The 17,224-nt window shown below is 43.9% G+C and overlaps 1 protein-coding gene across 7 annotated transcripts in view; it reads left to right on the plus strand.

Annotated features, from left to right (window-relative positions):
- The window catches only part of SPTBN5 (spectrin beta, non-erythrocytic 5), a 106,815-nt gene that overhangs the window by 23,019 nt on the left and 66,572 nt on the right, over positions 1 to 17,224 (plus strand). For all 7 annotated transcript variants that reach the window (XM_080394774.1, XM_080394772.1, XM_080394771.1 and 4 more), the window contains 16 exons: positions 1,083 to 1,274; positions 2,015 to 2,167; positions 3,706 to 3,836; positions 4,750 to 5,001; positions 5,389 to 5,676; positions 6,319 to 6,565; positions 7,386 to 7,525; positions 8,505 to 8,604; positions 9,361 to 9,531; positions 9,624 to 9,788; positions 10,530 to 10,756; positions 11,330 to 11,516; positions 12,781 to 12,981; positions 14,127 to 14,243; positions 14,839 to 15,002; positions 16,621 to 16,753. In XM_080394774.1, the coding sequence (XP_080250900.1) occupies positions 1,083 to 1,274; positions 2,015 to 2,167; positions 3,706 to 3,836; positions 4,750 to 5,001; positions 5,389 to 5,676; positions 6,319 to 6,565; positions 7,386 to 7,525; positions 8,505 to 8,604; positions 9,361 to 9,531; positions 9,624 to 9,788; positions 10,530 to 10,756; positions 11,330 to 11,516; positions 12,781 to 12,981; positions 14,127 to 14,243; positions 14,839 to 15,002; positions 16,621 to 16,753 (2,868 nt within the window). The remainder of the gene's footprint in view (positions 1 to 1,082; positions 1,275 to 2,014; positions 2,168 to 3,705; positions 3,837 to 4,749; positions 5,002 to 5,388; positions 5,677 to 6,318; positions 6,566 to 7,385; positions 7,526 to 8,504; positions 8,605 to 9,360; positions 9,532 to 9,623; positions 9,789 to 10,529; positions 10,757 to 11,329; positions 11,517 to 12,780; positions 12,982 to 14,126; positions 14,244 to 14,838; positions 15,003 to 16,620; positions 16,754 to 17,224) is intronic.

Genomic DNA, 17,224 nt, shown 5'->3' on the forward strand with positions numbered 1-17,224 from the left:
GATATTCCAAATGACCTAAACAGGAGCAGGGGTTTTTAATCCAGAAGAAATTTTAAGTGAGAATTGAGGCAGATTTTTAGATGACAAAGAAATTCATTGGCCACTTGTAGCTCACCTAGTGAGTGTTCTGTGAAATGCTAGAAATGTATTTGTCTACATTAGTTCCCTCTACCAGTCCTCACAAATACCTTCTCACTCTATTTGCATAACAGTATTAATTTAAATCAGCTTTGAAAGGCAGACATTTAATCTAAACATCTTTACAAATTCTTTCTGCATCCCAACGTAGCGATGAACCATCCCACAGCTCCAGGAGCAATTCGTGCCATCCCAGGATGGGTGTTTAAGACACATGAGGTGAAGTCAACGTCTGCAGATGCCCCTCTGTTCCGCTGACTGGAAGGGGAACTTTTGACTTGAATCAGCTCATTTGACAACAGAATTCAGGGGAGATGAGTGACACATTGCATAGCTTGTTTCTTTCAGAGTTCTATGGTCACTCAACGTTTAGCTAAACCTGTCTGAGAGCTATGGGCACCATTTTGGGTCTTTCCTTTACCTTGATCATTCCAACATTGATTTTTATTGGAACAGAAGTTTTATTGCTTTGTTATTAACATGAAAAAGAATCTGACAAGAAAGTATTGATGTGCAAATAAAAGCATTTATTCACTAGGGCACTCACAGGCTTTGAAATTGGAAATGTTCAGGTACTAAATCATCACTACAAACAGAACTGTGGGCATAGTTGACGCCCTGTTTTGTTGGCAATTTTAAGAATTTAAAAAAACAAACCCCAAACAACCTTGATGTGGGCAGAAAATGAAAATTTTTACTGAATCAATATATTTTAATGTGAGCTAAATGAAACTTCAAACAAAACTAAAATGTTTTTCAGTTATTTAGTTCATTCTTTCAGAATAAAACAAAGGAAACTGACTCAAACAAATACTGGAAATGTTTTGTTTGAAGGGTCAGAATGCTGTGGTTTGAACTAGCAAGGCCAAATTTTCCTTACATGTGAAATTTTTATCCGGATCAGGAGTATTCACCCACTGATTCTGTTAAATTTTACTTAACAGATAGTGAAGACGGAAGCCCCAAGTAACTTAAATCAAAAGACAGCAAAGCTGCTGTTCAGTCGAACCTGCGCAACATCTGAAACTGCATTCCCCGGAACTGCCAGTCCAGATGTTCATTTTCTTCCAGAGAATATCAGGAAGACCCAAGACGAAATAGATTCACTTTATGAAAATCTGCAGAGCATGGCTGAGGTATAGTATCTCCTCGTGTGCTTTGCAGTTCACAAAAACAGTCAAGTCCAAAGCAAAGCTAAGTGAGGTTAAAGTGCGGTGCTGGCTCCTGCTTTTCAGTTTAATAACGTGCCTCAATCCTGTAGGACTGCAAGGTTTGAGAATATCATTGCAGTTTGGTATCAAAATGTATTTTATGTTGGCAAACTTCCCATTTACCTTCTAGTCTTTTTAAGTGATGAAGACTGGATTCTTCTGTGTAATCTTTTCTTTCCCTAATGTTTGTTTGCTGCAGCTCCTAAATCTTTGGGCTGTTTTACCCGATACCAGAGAATAATAATAATAACAACAGAACAAACAAAACCAACATCAAGCCAAAAAAACGAAGCATAATCTGCAGTCTCCATTTATTACTTTTCACTCCCACCTGCCACAGTCTTGCCCCAAGGACCAACAAAACCATGTTGTGTGGGACTTGCATGCTGCTGAGGGGACTGAGGTGACTGCTCCGCCAGCAGCTGGCGGCCTGCCGGGGCTGAGCGCTCTCCAGCCGCTTCTCTTACGCCTTTAAACCGCTGTTGCTCTGGGAAGAAGAACTGTGATCTTAAGTTAACACGTTTGTTCTCTTTCAGCCGTCTGGCAAAAACGCTAAGCTGCTAAGCTACCAACTGGGTAGTGTAGTTTAAATGCAAGGATTCCCCCCCCCCTTCAAACAGCAAGGAGTTATTACAACAATACGTAAGTCTTCATCTGTCTTACAGGACAGAAAAAAGGCTCTGGAGGAGATGATTGGATATTACCGCTTCTGTAGCTCCTGTGAAGAATTTCAGTCATGGATGAAGGACAAAGAGAACATCTTCCGGACTCTCCAGCCTCAAGCAGACAACGTAGAGGTCATGCAGCAGAAATACCAGGTACCCCTTTTCCCTGCTCACAGATCACAGGATGAATTGGATTGCCCTTGGGACACTAGATAAAAGTTGGGAAATGCAGTTGTGAGAGTCTTTTCATTCGTTTCATCATATGGAATCATGTATAGATCAGGTATTTCTTTCATATAAACTAGGCCAGGCTTATTGAAGCCGATGTAATTATGTCCCTTCAACCTCTCCTTTTGTATCACAGTACAAAAGGACTTTTGTTATGGTTTATCTCATACCACGTGAAGAAAAATGCCAGATGATGGAAAGAACCCTGTGGCATGCTGTGTGCCAGTGGAGGGGATGGCGTGGTGTGGTGCACGGTGTAGTGCACGGTGTGGTGCACGGTGTGGTTCACAGTGCATGCTGTGGTGTGGTGCATGGTGTGGTGCACAGTGCATGGTGTGTGGTGCACGGTGTGGTGCACAGTATAGTGTGGTGTGGTGCACAGTGTGGTGCATGGTGTGGTGCACAGTATAGTGTGGTGTGGTGCATGGTGAGGTATGGTGCATGGTGTGGTGCATGGTGTGGTGCACAGTGTGGTCCACGGTGTGGTGCACGGTGCACAGTGTGGTGTGGTGCACGGTGCGGTGCATGCTGTGGTGTGGTCCACAATGTGGTGCACGGTGCACAGTGTGGTGTGGTGCATGGTGCGGTACATGCTGTGGTGTGGTGCACAGTGTGGTGCATGGTGCACAGTGTGGTGTGGTGCATGATGTGATGAGGTGCATGGTGCGGTGTGGTGCGTGGTGCGGTGCACAGTGTGGTGTGGTACACAGTGTGGTGCACAGTGCACATGTGGTGTGGTGCATGGTGTAATGCATGTTGTGGTGTGGTGCACAGTGGTGTGCACGGTGTAATGCACATAGTGATGTGTACGGTACACAGTGTGGTGTGGCGCATGGTGCATGTATGGTGTGGTGCATGGTGTGGTGTGTGGTGCATGGTGTGGTACATGGTGTGGTGCACAGTACATGGTGTGTTGTGGTGCATGGTATGGTGCACGGTGTGGTGCGGTGCACAGTGCACATGTGGTGTGGTGCACAGTCTGGTGCACAATGTAGTGCATGGTGCACGGTGTGGTGCGGTGCACAGTGTGGTGCACAATGTGGTGTGGTGCATGATGTGGTGCACAGTGTGGTGCAGTGCATGGTGTGGTGCACAGTGTGGTTCACAGTGTGGTCTGGTGCATGATGTGGTGCACGGGGTGTAGTGCGCAGTGTGGTGCAAGGTGGTTGGTGCAGGGTGCATGGTGCGGTGGTGCAGGGTGCAGGGCACAGGGTGCGGTGGTTGGTGCAGGGTGCACTGTTGGGTGGTTGGTGCAGGGCACAGGGTGCGGTGGTTGGTGCAGGGTGCAGGGTGCGGCAGTTGGCGCGGGGTGCAGGGTGTGGCAAGCCGCCGGCTGCAGGAGGCCGCGGGCGGGCCGGGGGGCGGCTGTGAGCGCGGGAGCCGGGCGATGCTGCGCGTTATTAACAGCTGCGTGCACAGAAAGCACCCCCAGGCTCTGCGTTCCTGTATCTTTTCTATTTTAGAATTTTCTAACGGAACTGGCTGCGGGCAAAGGCCGGCTGGGAGAGATCGAGGACTTGGCTGTGAAGTACGGGCAGGCCAGTCCCAGCAAATATCCCCAGATCCGGATCTGGCTGGAAACGATCGCCCGCAGGTAACGGCTCTGCCGGTCACCAGGGCGCTGCGGGCGGGTGCGGAGCGGCCCGGTCTGGCCCGGTCTGGCCACGCGGAGCCACCGTCCCACGGGGCGCCCGGGGCGGCTGGCGCCCACAAAGGGGCCCGGGGCCGGGGGCAGCCCGGGGCAGCGCGTCCCCGCCGAGCCGCGGCCTGAGCGGGAGGGCCGGTGGCGGCGCGGGCCGGGCCGGGCCGGGCCGCCGGGGGTGAGGCTGCGGGAGCGAGCGGGGCCGGTGGCCGGGGCCCGAGGTGAGTGCCCGGCCGCAGGCTGCCCCGCCGCCCGGCTGCGTCCAGGAGCGGGGGCTGCTTCTGGGCCCGCACAGGTATTTAAACTGCAGCAGTTCGCGTGGGTGTGTGCTGAAGTGGGGTGTGAATCTGCCCCCGGGCAGCAGTGATGGATTCAGAGCAGCTCCATCTGTGTTGCACCGTAGCATCTGATTTTGTTCCTTAAACACCAGGGTGAGGGTGCCTTTCACAGCTGTTGAGCGGGACTCAAACCCTGTTTGACTTCACCAAGTGTATTTAGTACCTTATTGTGTGCATGCTCCCGGCACCGTGCCACCCAGCTGGGGCCAAGAGGCACAGCCAGGTCCTCATTTTGACCACTATTGTTTATTTGCATCATGTCCGGCGTGTTCTGGTCACCTGAACGGGATCCCCTTGCTTGAGATGGCACTGAGATGAACTTTGAGGCTGTGGAGCAGCGCTAGTGTTCACCCCCTCAGCCCACTGGAGTCCTGCTGTAATCTTTATACGAGAGTTTTTCTGAATGGAAAAAGGATATAGCTCATGTATGACAAAGGCTATACATTGAATCTGCTCTTCTAAGTGAAGGCAAGTTTTGGGGTAGTGGCAGAGGCTAGATGCAAGTAATCAGGTTATTCCTCTCCCAGGTGGGAACGCATGGAAACTCTCAAGGAGGAGAAGGGCTCCGAGCTGATTGGAGTAGCTGATGTGAGGACATTTCTTCAGGACTGTCAGAGCGTAGGAGTACTTCTGCAAGACAAGATGGTCCAACTCGGGGGTCTGGAACTAGGGAACTCACCTGCTGGGCTGGAATCAGACAAGCGTAAACTGTCTACAGTTCGAAGAGAGGTCCTGGTGATTGAGAGGAAAATTGAATACTTGAGGAGTGTTGCAAAATCGTAAGGAAACCTGCTCTTTGTCTCCATATTCTTTGCTATTTCTCTAAGATCATGTTGTAAATTATGGCTATAAAGAGAATGAGCAGCTTGTGAAGTTTCTTTTTCTAGCAACATGAAGAACTGACTTGCCTTAAGTTTTCTGTGCATTCACAATGGGAATGAATCATTGAATCACAACAGTGTTAGAGGCTTTCACAGGGATGCACTTTCTGCATTACACCATATTCTCACTGGTATTTCTTGCTTTTGTGGAACATTTGTTGCCTTCACAGACTTTCTTGTTGATGGAAATGTAAATACCCATATCCATTCCTTTTAAAGAGTATTGGTTCAGTCTAAATGCCTGAAGGGTTCATCCAGTTGAGTGTATTTTATTTCCTCTTGTAGGATTAAGGACACTAACCCTGCGGAGAGCAGGGCCATCACTGAGCAGGTGGAGAACATGGAGAGGCTCCTGGCAAAGCTCAGGCTGGAGATCCAGAAGAACTGGAACATTCTGCAGCAGGCCCAGGATCAACAGTCCTTCCTGCAAGAAAGCTGCAGGCTCTTGCTGTGGGCAGAAGGCATTCGGGAGAAACTGAGCAGTGAAGAAATGGGTGTGGATCTGGTTTCTGCAGAGCAATTGCTGAAGGAACATCAGGACCTGCTGAAAGAAATTAGGTCTCAGAAAGAAAGGTAGACAGATTCTGTCAGGGTGGGCAGAGTGGGGTGATAACAACAGTACTGTGAAAACAAAACCTGTCTATCATGTACATCAATTGTATATGAAAGTGACAGTGAGAGTTTATTCAGGTGCTTTTGTAACAGTGTCAAAAAGAAACTCTGAAACACAAAATCCAGTCAGCTTTTGCATACTTACCCTGATGGCTGATGGAGGGAGAAGGAGGAGCTGTATGTTTGGAGTAGTACTCCACAAGCTCTCCTGACACGCTTGGATAGTACCATCTGCACTTTTAGTTGCCCCAGTCCTTCTCCTCTCAGGCCTTATGCTTCCAGTTGCCATCATCTTCCGATCTCCTTCTGTACTGTTACGAAGCTCCAGATACTGTTGGTCCTCCTCCCCATGGGAAAGCCTGCTTATATGGACCTTTGGTCCAAATGGGGAAACCTCGCTGCTGCCTCCAGCATGTATCCCTGAGCAAACAGCCAGCTGCACTTTGTAGTGCACATCAATGGCTAGCAGGAAAGGAGGGAAAGAGAGGGGGGGAAGCTAATGTCTAGGCACTGCCAAGGGAGCAAAGAGCTGTGATGAAAGAGAATTCATAATTCCTTCATGCAGTGAGGTCTCACTTTTTTTTTTTTTTTGGCTCTGGGAAGATTTGTGCAGCTGGAAGAGCTAGGGGGCAAAGTAATCCACCAAAAACCCAGTAACGGGAGGACCGTAGATGTCTACCAGTCCATGGAGAGGCTTGCCAAGGAGTACAAAGAGCTGGAGAAAATGTGGGAACAGCAACGGAAAAAGCTGCAGGACAGCCTGGAATTGCAGAAGTTCAATAGGGAGGGAGACCGTATCAATGCAGCCCTCTCTGGCCATGAGGCCTTTCTCAGGGGGGATGGCCTTGGGGTATGTACAGCAGCTCATTTTATTTTCTCCTACTTCATCTTCCCATCCAGGGAGTAGCAGCAAATTTCTTAATTAGATCTGTTTCCTCATTCTTATGGTCATGGAATTTTAATACTTGGAAGCTAGACTTTCAGGTTCTTATGTTCTTACTTATCTTAATGAGAGCAAAGCTCATTGTCTCTCAGAAAAAAAATGTAAAACCAGCTAGAGTTGTGATTTGTCGATGTGTTTGTACGTGTCAGATGGTTTATATACAATTGCCTCGTTCGTTTGGTGGCTAACCATTAAAAAAAAGGTTCAGCTTGAACATAATTTTTTTTGTGTGTGAAGTAAAAACATGACTTTTAAAAAACAAAGCTTTTTCTCTTTATTGAGTATTTTAAGAATGTTAAAGCAAATGAAGGAAAAAACAAATGCAGGCAATATTCACAAGATCAGCGAAGGAGGAGGTTGTGTCATCTTTTCTGTTTTCAGCTGAAACTTCAGTGCTTTTGGGTCAACTGGATGGAATAATGCATAGTTATGGCTTTTTGTATTGCATGTCCTTAGATGCGCCAGAGTGCTGACATAAATTCAGAATGCAGATTTTCTTAAAAGGTGAAAATGGAATCATAATGGAAACAAAACAGAGGAACCAGATATGATACAAACACCAACTGCTTGTTTGTGGCCCTGAACATCCTTAGGGACATGCAAAATGTACTGTGTATCTCCTGCCTGAAAGAGATGGGGGAAAATAAGGTCCAGGATTACTTTTCATTGCTACAGAAACAACACAACTAAGAAAAGACTTGATCAAAATTTCTTTCTTAAAATGCAGGATCATGTAGATGCTGCTCGAAGCCTACTGAAGCAACATTGGGAATTTGAACAACTGCTAATGGCACTGAAGAGACGAGTTGAAGCACTTAATGAAAATGGGATGAACCTAATAGAGAGCAGGCACTTTGCTTCTCACATGTGAGTCCAAACTCTTTTATTTAGCTTTAGTTGATCCAGTGTGATTAGGGTGAGATGAAAAACTTTCTCAGAGCCAGGATTTAGTTGACCTACAAGCTGTGATCTGCTGGGTGAAGGAGGAAAAGGGATTTTTTTTTTTTTCAGAAAGATACAGACTTCCTATGCTCTCAGGAAAAATAAGCTAAATGCTTTAGGTTAGAAGTGGCATTAGACAGAATGCTAGAATAATTCACCTTGTATCATAAATTACATATAGTGTTAAAATTTCTTTAATGCAAACTCATTAAATGCCGACATGAAACAGATTTTCCTTCATTTATCGGTATCACATATTAGAATTAATGTTTTCTGTTAAAAAATTACAGAAACTTCACGAGAAAATAAGTCATCAGGAGTAGCTCCTTCTTGTTTTTGTTGAAGCTGAACTGTCATCTAATTCCTTTACTCCGCTAGAGCCACTAGCATCTAGTAAGGGGGCCTCTGTATAAAGAAGAATTAGAAAGATAGGTTCAGAGTTGAGCCTCTTGGGTCAAAAAGACCATGTTCTTGTGATCACTGGTGATGTCTTCAAAATTCCTCCACAAACCTGCAAAACTGCTCTTAAAATCTGATTTCTTGCCACCACTATCACCGTTAGAAGGCCATTTCAGAGCCTCATTGCACTTACATCACAGAGAAAATTATTAATCAGAGTGGAGTATTTGGGAAAGAGAAAGGTCTGGGTGTTACAGTCACGCATACATGACTGCAGTTCACTAACGTAACTCAGCCGTACAAAAGGAAAATCCAGCGCAGCTGGCAAGTGCTCACTGCTTTCCAGATGAGCCCAGCATGGTCATGGGACAGGGCCATCGATCCCTTCCTCCTGTCAACAGAGGTGTTGAACTAGACACCCTTTATATCATAGTCATGACTACAGTACAACCAAGGGGAAGCAGTATGACTAGTACTGCATTGGATTTCCTGTTTTTCTTGGTAGTATTGAAGAGAGAATGGTCACTCTCCAGCAAAGGTGGGAGCGGCTGATACAAAGCAATGACAAGAGAAAACAGAGGTTGTTGGATTCCCTACAGCTGCAGGTAAAAGAACTAATACTGCAAATTTGCTCAGGTGTGTGCGAAGTATTTTTACCCTTTGCCTTAACATGGGACAAATCTCAAAATGCTCAACATTCCTACTGCAGCTCACTTTCTCTTTGGCTATGAGACAGGATTTCAATCTCCAGGGAGCCAGTGATACACTGATGATGAATCTTCAAAGCCGTGACCATAGCAAAATTCCAAAACAAAACGGGAGATACCGAATGAAAAATATGAACAGAATGTTTCATCTGCTGGATAAGTTTATTCTGTTCATTACGTATTATTGTTAATAATTTGGCACAGTTACTTCCTCTAACTGTACTTTTGACACCAAATTTAGCTTCCAGTGCTGGGATACAAAGTTATACTGGAGGATTGGACAATTACGGATGATAGTCTATCAAAAATGAAAACCTTCACTGACAATTAGAGGCAACAGATCAGTAAATGTGGTAAAAAAGAGACAAAGAGGTACTACTCCAAGGGCTTAAAAACTAGTCAGTGGTTCAAGATCATACGTCTTCAATTAAGAATTTTGATAATGTAGAACAACTTTTACAGGAAAACATGAAATACATGTTACACATTTTCTATATATATTCACACATACATAAATATTTTTCTATAAATCTATAAATGTACAGGGTTTTTTAGGGGAAAAAAATCAGGCTTGATCCTAACAGCAAGGATTGCACTGTACACCCACACAGAATCATAAGTTAAATTGATACAAATCCTGTTTCTTTCTCTAAGGAGTTTAATCGTGACGCTGCAGAGCTTTTGATATGGATGGAAGAGAAGTATAAGATTGCATCAGATGAATCCTATCGTGATCCAACAAATGTTCTACGCAAACTGAAGTGGCATGAGGCTGCTGAGAAGGAAATGATGGCTAATGAGGAGCACTTCACCACACTGATAAAGGTGAAGGCAGTTTTGGAGCCAAATTTTCCATCTTGTCACAAATTTCATAGATGATGATTTGCTCAACAAAATGATGTGCCATGTTTCTTCAGAAAGGAAGTCAACTGATTCAAGGCAACCATTATGCTGCAACTTCTATCCAGGAGAAGATGTCAGAGCTTCAAAAGAAGTGGAAGGAGTTGTATGGCAAGATGATAGAGAGAGGCGACAAGCTGAGACAAGCTGGGCAGCAAGAACAGCTCATGGAACTGCTCCAGGTGAGGAGGTGATGGGGAACAGAGGGGAGGAATGGCCTAGGAGCCTGGTTCCTCTGTTGTGTGGTCCTTACAAAAAAGTGCAGAATACCATTGAGAAAAATGTGTATTTTAAGGTGTCCATTTTCTCTGCAGACTCAGCAGAGAAAACCCAATGTAACGCTGACCAAGTTCACTCCAAAGCTATGAGCAGGGTAGCAGTGCCAGCACCGCACCAGGCCACAAAGCTGTTGAACTCTCTGGCCACCCTGTACTGGGAAAACAAACAGAACTCTCTGCATGGGTCAGTGCTGTGCAAACATAAATGCTTGCTTGGAGTCAGTTCAGAGGCTGGCAGCATGGCACTGTGTTCAGTCCATTGTCATCCAGGCGAATTGTATAAGAGGAACAATGTGCTGTGAAGCTGTTTAGGTACCAGTGTATCATAGGACTGCTGTTGTGTTGTAGCTACCGTCTGAAGCCTTTGGATATTGTTTGATTGTTTGGTATTAGGTCACTGAAGATAGTTCAAAGAGACTGTTTTTAGCAATGTGCATTAGTGTCTCGGAGAGAAGAGTGCTCCAAAATAGCGAGCAAAACAAAATACTCCCATGAGATGCCTCTTAGAGGTACCTGGCCATCATGTTACCGAGAAACGACATATGGATTTAAAAATTGTGTCCAGGAAGCTGTCATGGGAGGTGCCGAGTGAAAGAAAATGATGTTGAAAGGTCAGTATGAGTGTGCTGTAATTTTTCCTGGCAGGATGCCAAAAAGAAGATAGAGAAAATCGAGAAAGTTCTTCAGGAATCTGAGACAGGCCATGATTTACGCTCCAGCCGTGATCTGCTCAAGCAGCACAGACAGCTGGAAAATGAGACACGTGAACTGGCAGAGAAAATGAACTCTGTTGTATCTCATGCGAGGAATATGGCCACCAATCACTTTGACTCCCAGAGGATTCTGGATGAAACACAGAAATATCTGAAAAGGTGAGTTGCCACTCTCTTTTTGTCTCCATCCCTTGTGACAAATAGAATTTTTTGTTCTACCTTCTAGAAAATGCCTTTCAGTTGATTAGGTTTAACCCATACTGAGGAATGATTTTTCTCCCCGGTTGTACCACAACTGTGTTTTGATCTGCACCTACACAGCTGCCTGTTGACCTGCCTAAACCTTTATTACTGGACCTTGCTTCTTGCCTGCTGCACTCCTCCTCTAGTCCTCTGCTTATCCATAGGTCACCCAGAGCTTTCTAGGAGGTGCAGTGATCCAGCATTCAGTAGTGACTAGTTCTTTAAAACATCACAGGACAAGCCTAGGACTTCAAAAGTGTAAATGACTTTTCCTCAGCTTATGTCTAGTGTTACTGTATAAGTCTCCTTGCTAAAAGTAGCCTTCTGGAGAACGGATTCTTGTATGGGCATCCAGCACTAACCATTGAAATTTAATTGCAAAGAGTTGTCCAGTGTTTTCTAATCTTTACAGTGGTATCAAGGCCTAATTCCCTTGGCTGAATCAGGATAAAACTTCGTTTTAATATACATTTAATTGGTGGCCCCTAGGTTTGAGTCTTTGCAAGCACCTCTTGATAAGAGGCAGAAGTCGCTGGAAGCTGCAGTGGATCTCTACGAGTTCTACCATTATCATGACATGGAACTGAACTGGATTAATGAGCGATTGCCTATTGCCCATTCCACCAACTGTGGGAGGTCCTTGGATGCGGCGCAAAGCCTGTTGCAAAAACACAAGGTAACTCCTTTAATGAAGTGTATTACAGCATGTTGGCATGTTGCCTTTCACCTCAGCCTGCAAACCAGCACCTACGCAATTCTCTTTTACCTTCAGGAAGGTCATTGCAAGCAAAGCGGATTGCCACACTTCCAATGAGTACATTCACTGATTGTGGCGCTTGCCCAGCTAAAATGGTTCCAGTTGATTGAGACAAGTCAGAAGTGTGATGATTTGCAGAGCAAACATGAAATTCCTGTGGTAACTGCAAAGTTTGTCGTATTTTGCAGTAGTAGTCTGGGAAATTTTGTAGCTTTTCCCATTAGAAGTGGATGAAAAGCTGGTATACCTGACACTAAATAGAAAAACCCGATTGTTTTGCTTTGTGAGTTGATCTAGGTTGGATACTTTGACTGTTATACATCCTATTTTGGTTCTCTGCTTACTGCTTCATTATACATGCAGTCTTGAGGTTTGTGCATGCTAGACTCTAGGAGAGCATATAACAGCCATTTAATATTTATTTTAGTTCTGTACTGCTTGTAAAATGCTTTGAACAAGCTGCAGTCAACATACTTATAAAGACAGGTTAACACTGATTTCTAGAGAGTCTGATTCTTTGTAGCAGTTCCTACCACCCGAGGGGCACCTCAGAGCTGCCCTGCGCCACAGACAACACTGGATTTTGCAGCACTTTGATTGCAAGTTCCATGAGAAAGTTTGTAAGAGCAGCTGGGAGGCTTTATGGAGCAGGAATCTAATGATTTTCATGGTACTGTTGACAAATGTCTCTCTTCCCATCTTCCTCCAGCCCATTTGTCTTCTGGGATATTTTATTTTCCCATCAGCAGCTCAACACTCTTCTGAAACCCTCAGCTTTGTGTCTCATCCCTTGTCCTGCTCCATCTCCCAAACCTCCCCGGCTGCTGGGCAGGGGAAGGGGTAAGGAGAAGGGGTAGGACCAGGCCAGAGCACCAGGCTGAGGACTTCAGTAATGCTGAGGGTGTAGGGAAGTTAAGGGATGTCTGCTGCCACAGAATTTCAAACAGACTCTTAGCTCCTCCCTCAATGGCAGCACAAGAGCAGAGCATTTTACAAGCAGGGCTGGGACTGGTGGCTGAGGCTGCAGCTGTTGTAGAAACAGACAGTCCTTGTGTCCACTAGCTATATACTCTGCCCACTGTCACAAGCTGCCAGCTTTGCTTAGGACGAGGACCACACAGAATTTCTTTGTCCTCGCATACCCTTCCTATATTCCTATTTTTTTCTTTTATGTCATTCCCAGGAACTGCAGGCAGAAGTGAACGCCCACAAACAGCAAGTCCAGCGGGTCCTGAATAAAGGAAGAACAATGGTTGTAGGCCAGCATCCATCAGCTCAGAAAATAAGTGAGAAATGCCAGGAGCTTGTGACTGCCTGGCAGGGCTTGGAGGAGTCCTGTGAGAAAAGGATGAAGCAGCTGCAGCACTCAGTTGGCTTCCAGGAGGTACAGATTACAGCAGTGCTTACACAGTAGCTTCTTCAGACAAAAAAGAGGACCAAAGTTTTAACGCGACTAACAAAACGGCTTTGCTGGGACTTGTATCCACTTCAGTTGCTTGAGGCCAGACTGATGAGAGTGGAGGGTTGGGTTGCATAGCTGAATGCAGCCCCCATCTAGACCTGCTGCCCCAGAGGTCTGCCTTGGACTCTGTACCCATCCCTCGTGGCTGTGTATAAAACACATTTCTCCTGCTTGTAGCTCCTTTCTTAAAATCTTTATACAGCCTGAGGCTTTGACTTAAGTAATGCAATGGATCCTGAAGTGGCCCTTCAGACTGGAGAATTATGACAAGGAAATTGGAAAAGAAGGGATCTCTTGTGCCATCCAACCTTTACCTGTTGCAGACAACAAAATGATAATGAGAAATTGATAACACTCTTTCACTGTCAGAGCGAGTTAGGACTTTTGGCACTATTATTTTCAACAGGATACTGGACATTTATGTTTAGCTTGTTTAAAAAAAAAAGGAATGAAGTATTTATCTCAATGATCCAAGTTTTCTGCCATCAGTGAGTCATGTGCAGTTATTCAGATAACACATGCATTGTTGCAGACATAAACAGCATTTGCGCAGAGTTCATAGGCCCACCTAAAGTATGTTCTTTGGGGAAGCTGATCATCTCTCTGTTACTTCCTCCGTCTATCAACAGCTGTACATACTACAAGCTTTATGAAGCCTGATTCTTATAGGTGATTCAAACTTATCAGGAAGGGGAATGAGAAATATCACACTGGTATTATACAGTTAGCCCCTACCCTTAGTGAATAAGGTAAAGGAAGTCTCAAGTAAGGATAGTCGTGTGAAGAAAGTGAGACAGCTTGAAACTTACTGCCAGAGCGTTGAGGCCTGGAGAACACCTTAATTATCCTGCCACAGTCTTCCATCTGTGGCCTCTTTCATCTTAATATGATTTGACAGAACAGCGTGGAATAGTAGTTCTTGGGATTAAATAGTCTTTATTTGTTATTCAGTAAAAGATCACAGTAAATCCTGCAGTGCACCCTCCATTTAGAATTTATTAGGTCCAAAAAATTACTTATTTTGAAAGTTAAGGTCAAAACTAATTTACCTTCTCTTTAACTGATAGTTTCTAATGAATACTGCAGACCTGGAGGCTTGGATAGCAGAAAAACATCCACTGGCAACAAGTAAGGACTATGGTAAGGATGAAGATGGAACACTGAAACTGCTCAAGAAACATAAGGTATTTCTCTGCTTAAATTCTGTACACAGGCTAGATCTTCTGGTCTGTCTGTGGTTGTAAAGTTTTTTGGTACTTAAGTGTCCAGCCATCTACAAGATATTTTGCATTGATGTATGTCTACATGTGAATAGACAGAAGAGATCAATGCAGTTTACTAATCTGGTTGGAAAAGATATAGTTTGAGGAAAAAGGAGAATGGTGAATATTCTCATCTTGTTTTCCTGAGGCCAAAACTGACTATGATTTGATACCTGCTTTCTAGTCTCAACAGATGCATGCAGAAGCCTTTTTTTCCCCCCTATAATCAAAGATGAAAATAGACTATAATTTCAGGAATACTTTGCCTAATAATGCATCACAAAATTCCAGTTGTCTTCGTTCACCTAATTTGTTTGAATTTAGGTACACTTTTTTTTTTTCAAAAAAAGTTTGCTGGAGAGTTATCTAAAGTTGATCAAGTTTTGGAAACATCACATGCTTCCAGAAAAATTTTCTCTTCTTTAATGTCTCAATGATTACACCATAGGCGGGTGCAGAATTTCAAACAGTGGGTGTCTTGAACAACTGACTTTCCATCCACTCTTTTCTCTGCCAGGCACTGGAGCATGAGATTGCCATTTACCAAAATATGATGAAAGAACTGAGTGAAAGTGCCCAAACTCTTTCTCTTGTGGGCTCCATCCAGTATGTTGAGGTTGATGCACCAAAGGAGCAAGTTCATTCAAGACTCCAGGAGCTGCAGGAACTAGCAGCAGTGAGGTATAAACTAGAACTGCCTCTTGGATCCTAGGTTTGATGCAGAGCCCACTGAAGTCAATGAAGGATTATCTCCAGTTACCTCACTGGAATTTAGATCATATCCATTATGTCCTCTTTTTTTCAAGTATTTAGGGAATTGCTTGTTTCTATATTAGAGTTCTGTGCACCTGTGAGCTTTTCATTATTGCTAAGCAAGAACTCTACATTTTATTCTGGAGTTTTGCTACATATTAAGGATTTCAGGGCCCCAGATTTCCTCTTTGCCCTTCATCATCTTTGTGTAAATTGACTTGAGATGCCAGATTCTTACTTGCCTTTGTGGTATTTGGAATCTGCTGTCAAAATGAAAAAAATATTTTTAAAAGGTTTCCTTAATATTGCTTGAAAATTTCTTATTTCATTACATAGCAGAAGGAAGACAATCACAGTTACACTTATCTTTATGCCTGGTGGCTGCACTAATGTAAGAAGGGTTTTACTCTTGAATGAGTTGTTTACTTTTCATTTCACTTCCTTTCTATTATTGTTACATTAAGATGTTTACAACAGGACAGTTTGCTTGTGCATGGGGTTTTTAAACACTTCGGGTTTGTTCTCAGGAAGGAAAAAGTGCCTGAACAGTTTAGGTTTTTCCTCCACAAATATTTCACTCAGAAAAGGAATGGGGCTGTGCAACCAGAATAACGTATAGATGAGTCTGAATACTAGAATAATTAAGCCTAGAGGAAATGCCAAGCATCAATAGAAAAACCTGTGAATGAAAAATCAGAAAAAGAAACACTTAATTGAGAAATATCAAAATGTTTCTGTGTGTTGAACACAGAGATGTTTAGCTTTCATTCATGCTTAATGCTAACTTGGGTCTCATGGTGCCTTATTGGTGCTTTGGTTTGTACCTCTGATCTGCATTCTGCTTGGCAGGGTGGACTTTTTCATCAGGCTACATCTCTTGTGATATCAGAGCATTTGTGAAGCAAACAGGGAAGCCACGTTCATCTTTTCTGGAACATTTGCATAATGGCCAGGCAGTGTTAGCAGATGGAATATTGATATTTTATTTACTGTGGAAGGCCTGTAACATGTCAGGCTGTATTGTAAGAAACTCCAGATTATCAGAAATATGCAGCAGGTTGCAGTAATTTTGCTGAACAAGAAATATGAGCAGAATTGCAAAAAATGGATTTCATAACATTTGCCTTCCAGGCACACCATCCTCCATTAGAAAGATTGCCTTCTCATTTTCATGAGTACTGCAGTTACTTTTTGAAAGACAGATCAGGACAGATTTGGGGGGTGGGGGGGAAAGAAGGGCATTCTCATGGGAAGAAAAAAACCCAAACAAAAAAACAAAACCAAAACCAAACATCCCCCCCCAAAAAAAAAAACCCAAAACCCCAAACCAGGGAGAGAGCTCATGTAGGCACAGTGCTCTTCTGGGAAACTCAGCCGATGAGTCTGATTGAGTTCCAATCTTGAGGACATAAGTCAGCTCTTACATTAATGAGAGTGAGTCTTGATGGTGAGAGGTTTTGGGGATTAGTAGGAATAAAGTTACTGATTGCCCTCCTTTTATATTCCCTTGGTCTAATTGTGTTGTCTTGTCTCCTTCCCCCAACAGAAGGAAGAAGCTGGATGACACTCTTACCTTGCATGAGTTTCTACGAGAATATGAAGATCTGCAAGACTGGATCACTCAGCAGAAACAAGTAGCCGGCTCTGAAGACTACGGAAATGATTATGAACATGTCTTGGTGAGTTTTTTGAGTCACAGATCAAAAATCAACCAAACTCTATATAATGAGACTGTAAAAGGATTCTAAGATTGTCCTTGAAAACTTGTATGTGTAAATAACTGGGAGACAGGAAGAGAAAAGGGTGGAGAGTGGGTGGGGAGGATTGACTCAACAGGCAGGCAGCATTGCCTAACACATCCTGTTACTGTGGGGGCTGAGCTGCGTGGAACAACTGCATGGTAAAATGTCTGCACCTCCAGAGAGCAGCTCCTTTCTATTTTTAATAACCAGATATTTCAGTGTTGTGTCCGTTAAGGATTTTTTTCATCATAAATTCTAATATACAGACATCTGCAGCTACATGTCTTCACATGGCACAGAGACTAATCTAATGTCAGCCTGTTAGAAATCAGTAGCCATTCAGCATCCTCATTTTTATAATTAATTTCAAAATATCTTGTGTCCTAGATCTTAAAACCAGACTACATT

The sequence above is a fragment of the Falco punctatus genome (genome assembly GCF_963210335.1).
Source record: "Falco punctatus genome assembly, chromosome: 7".
Taxonomy (NCBI): domain Eukaryota; kingdom Metazoa; phylum Chordata; class Aves; order Falconiformes; family Falconidae; genus Falco; species Falco punctatus.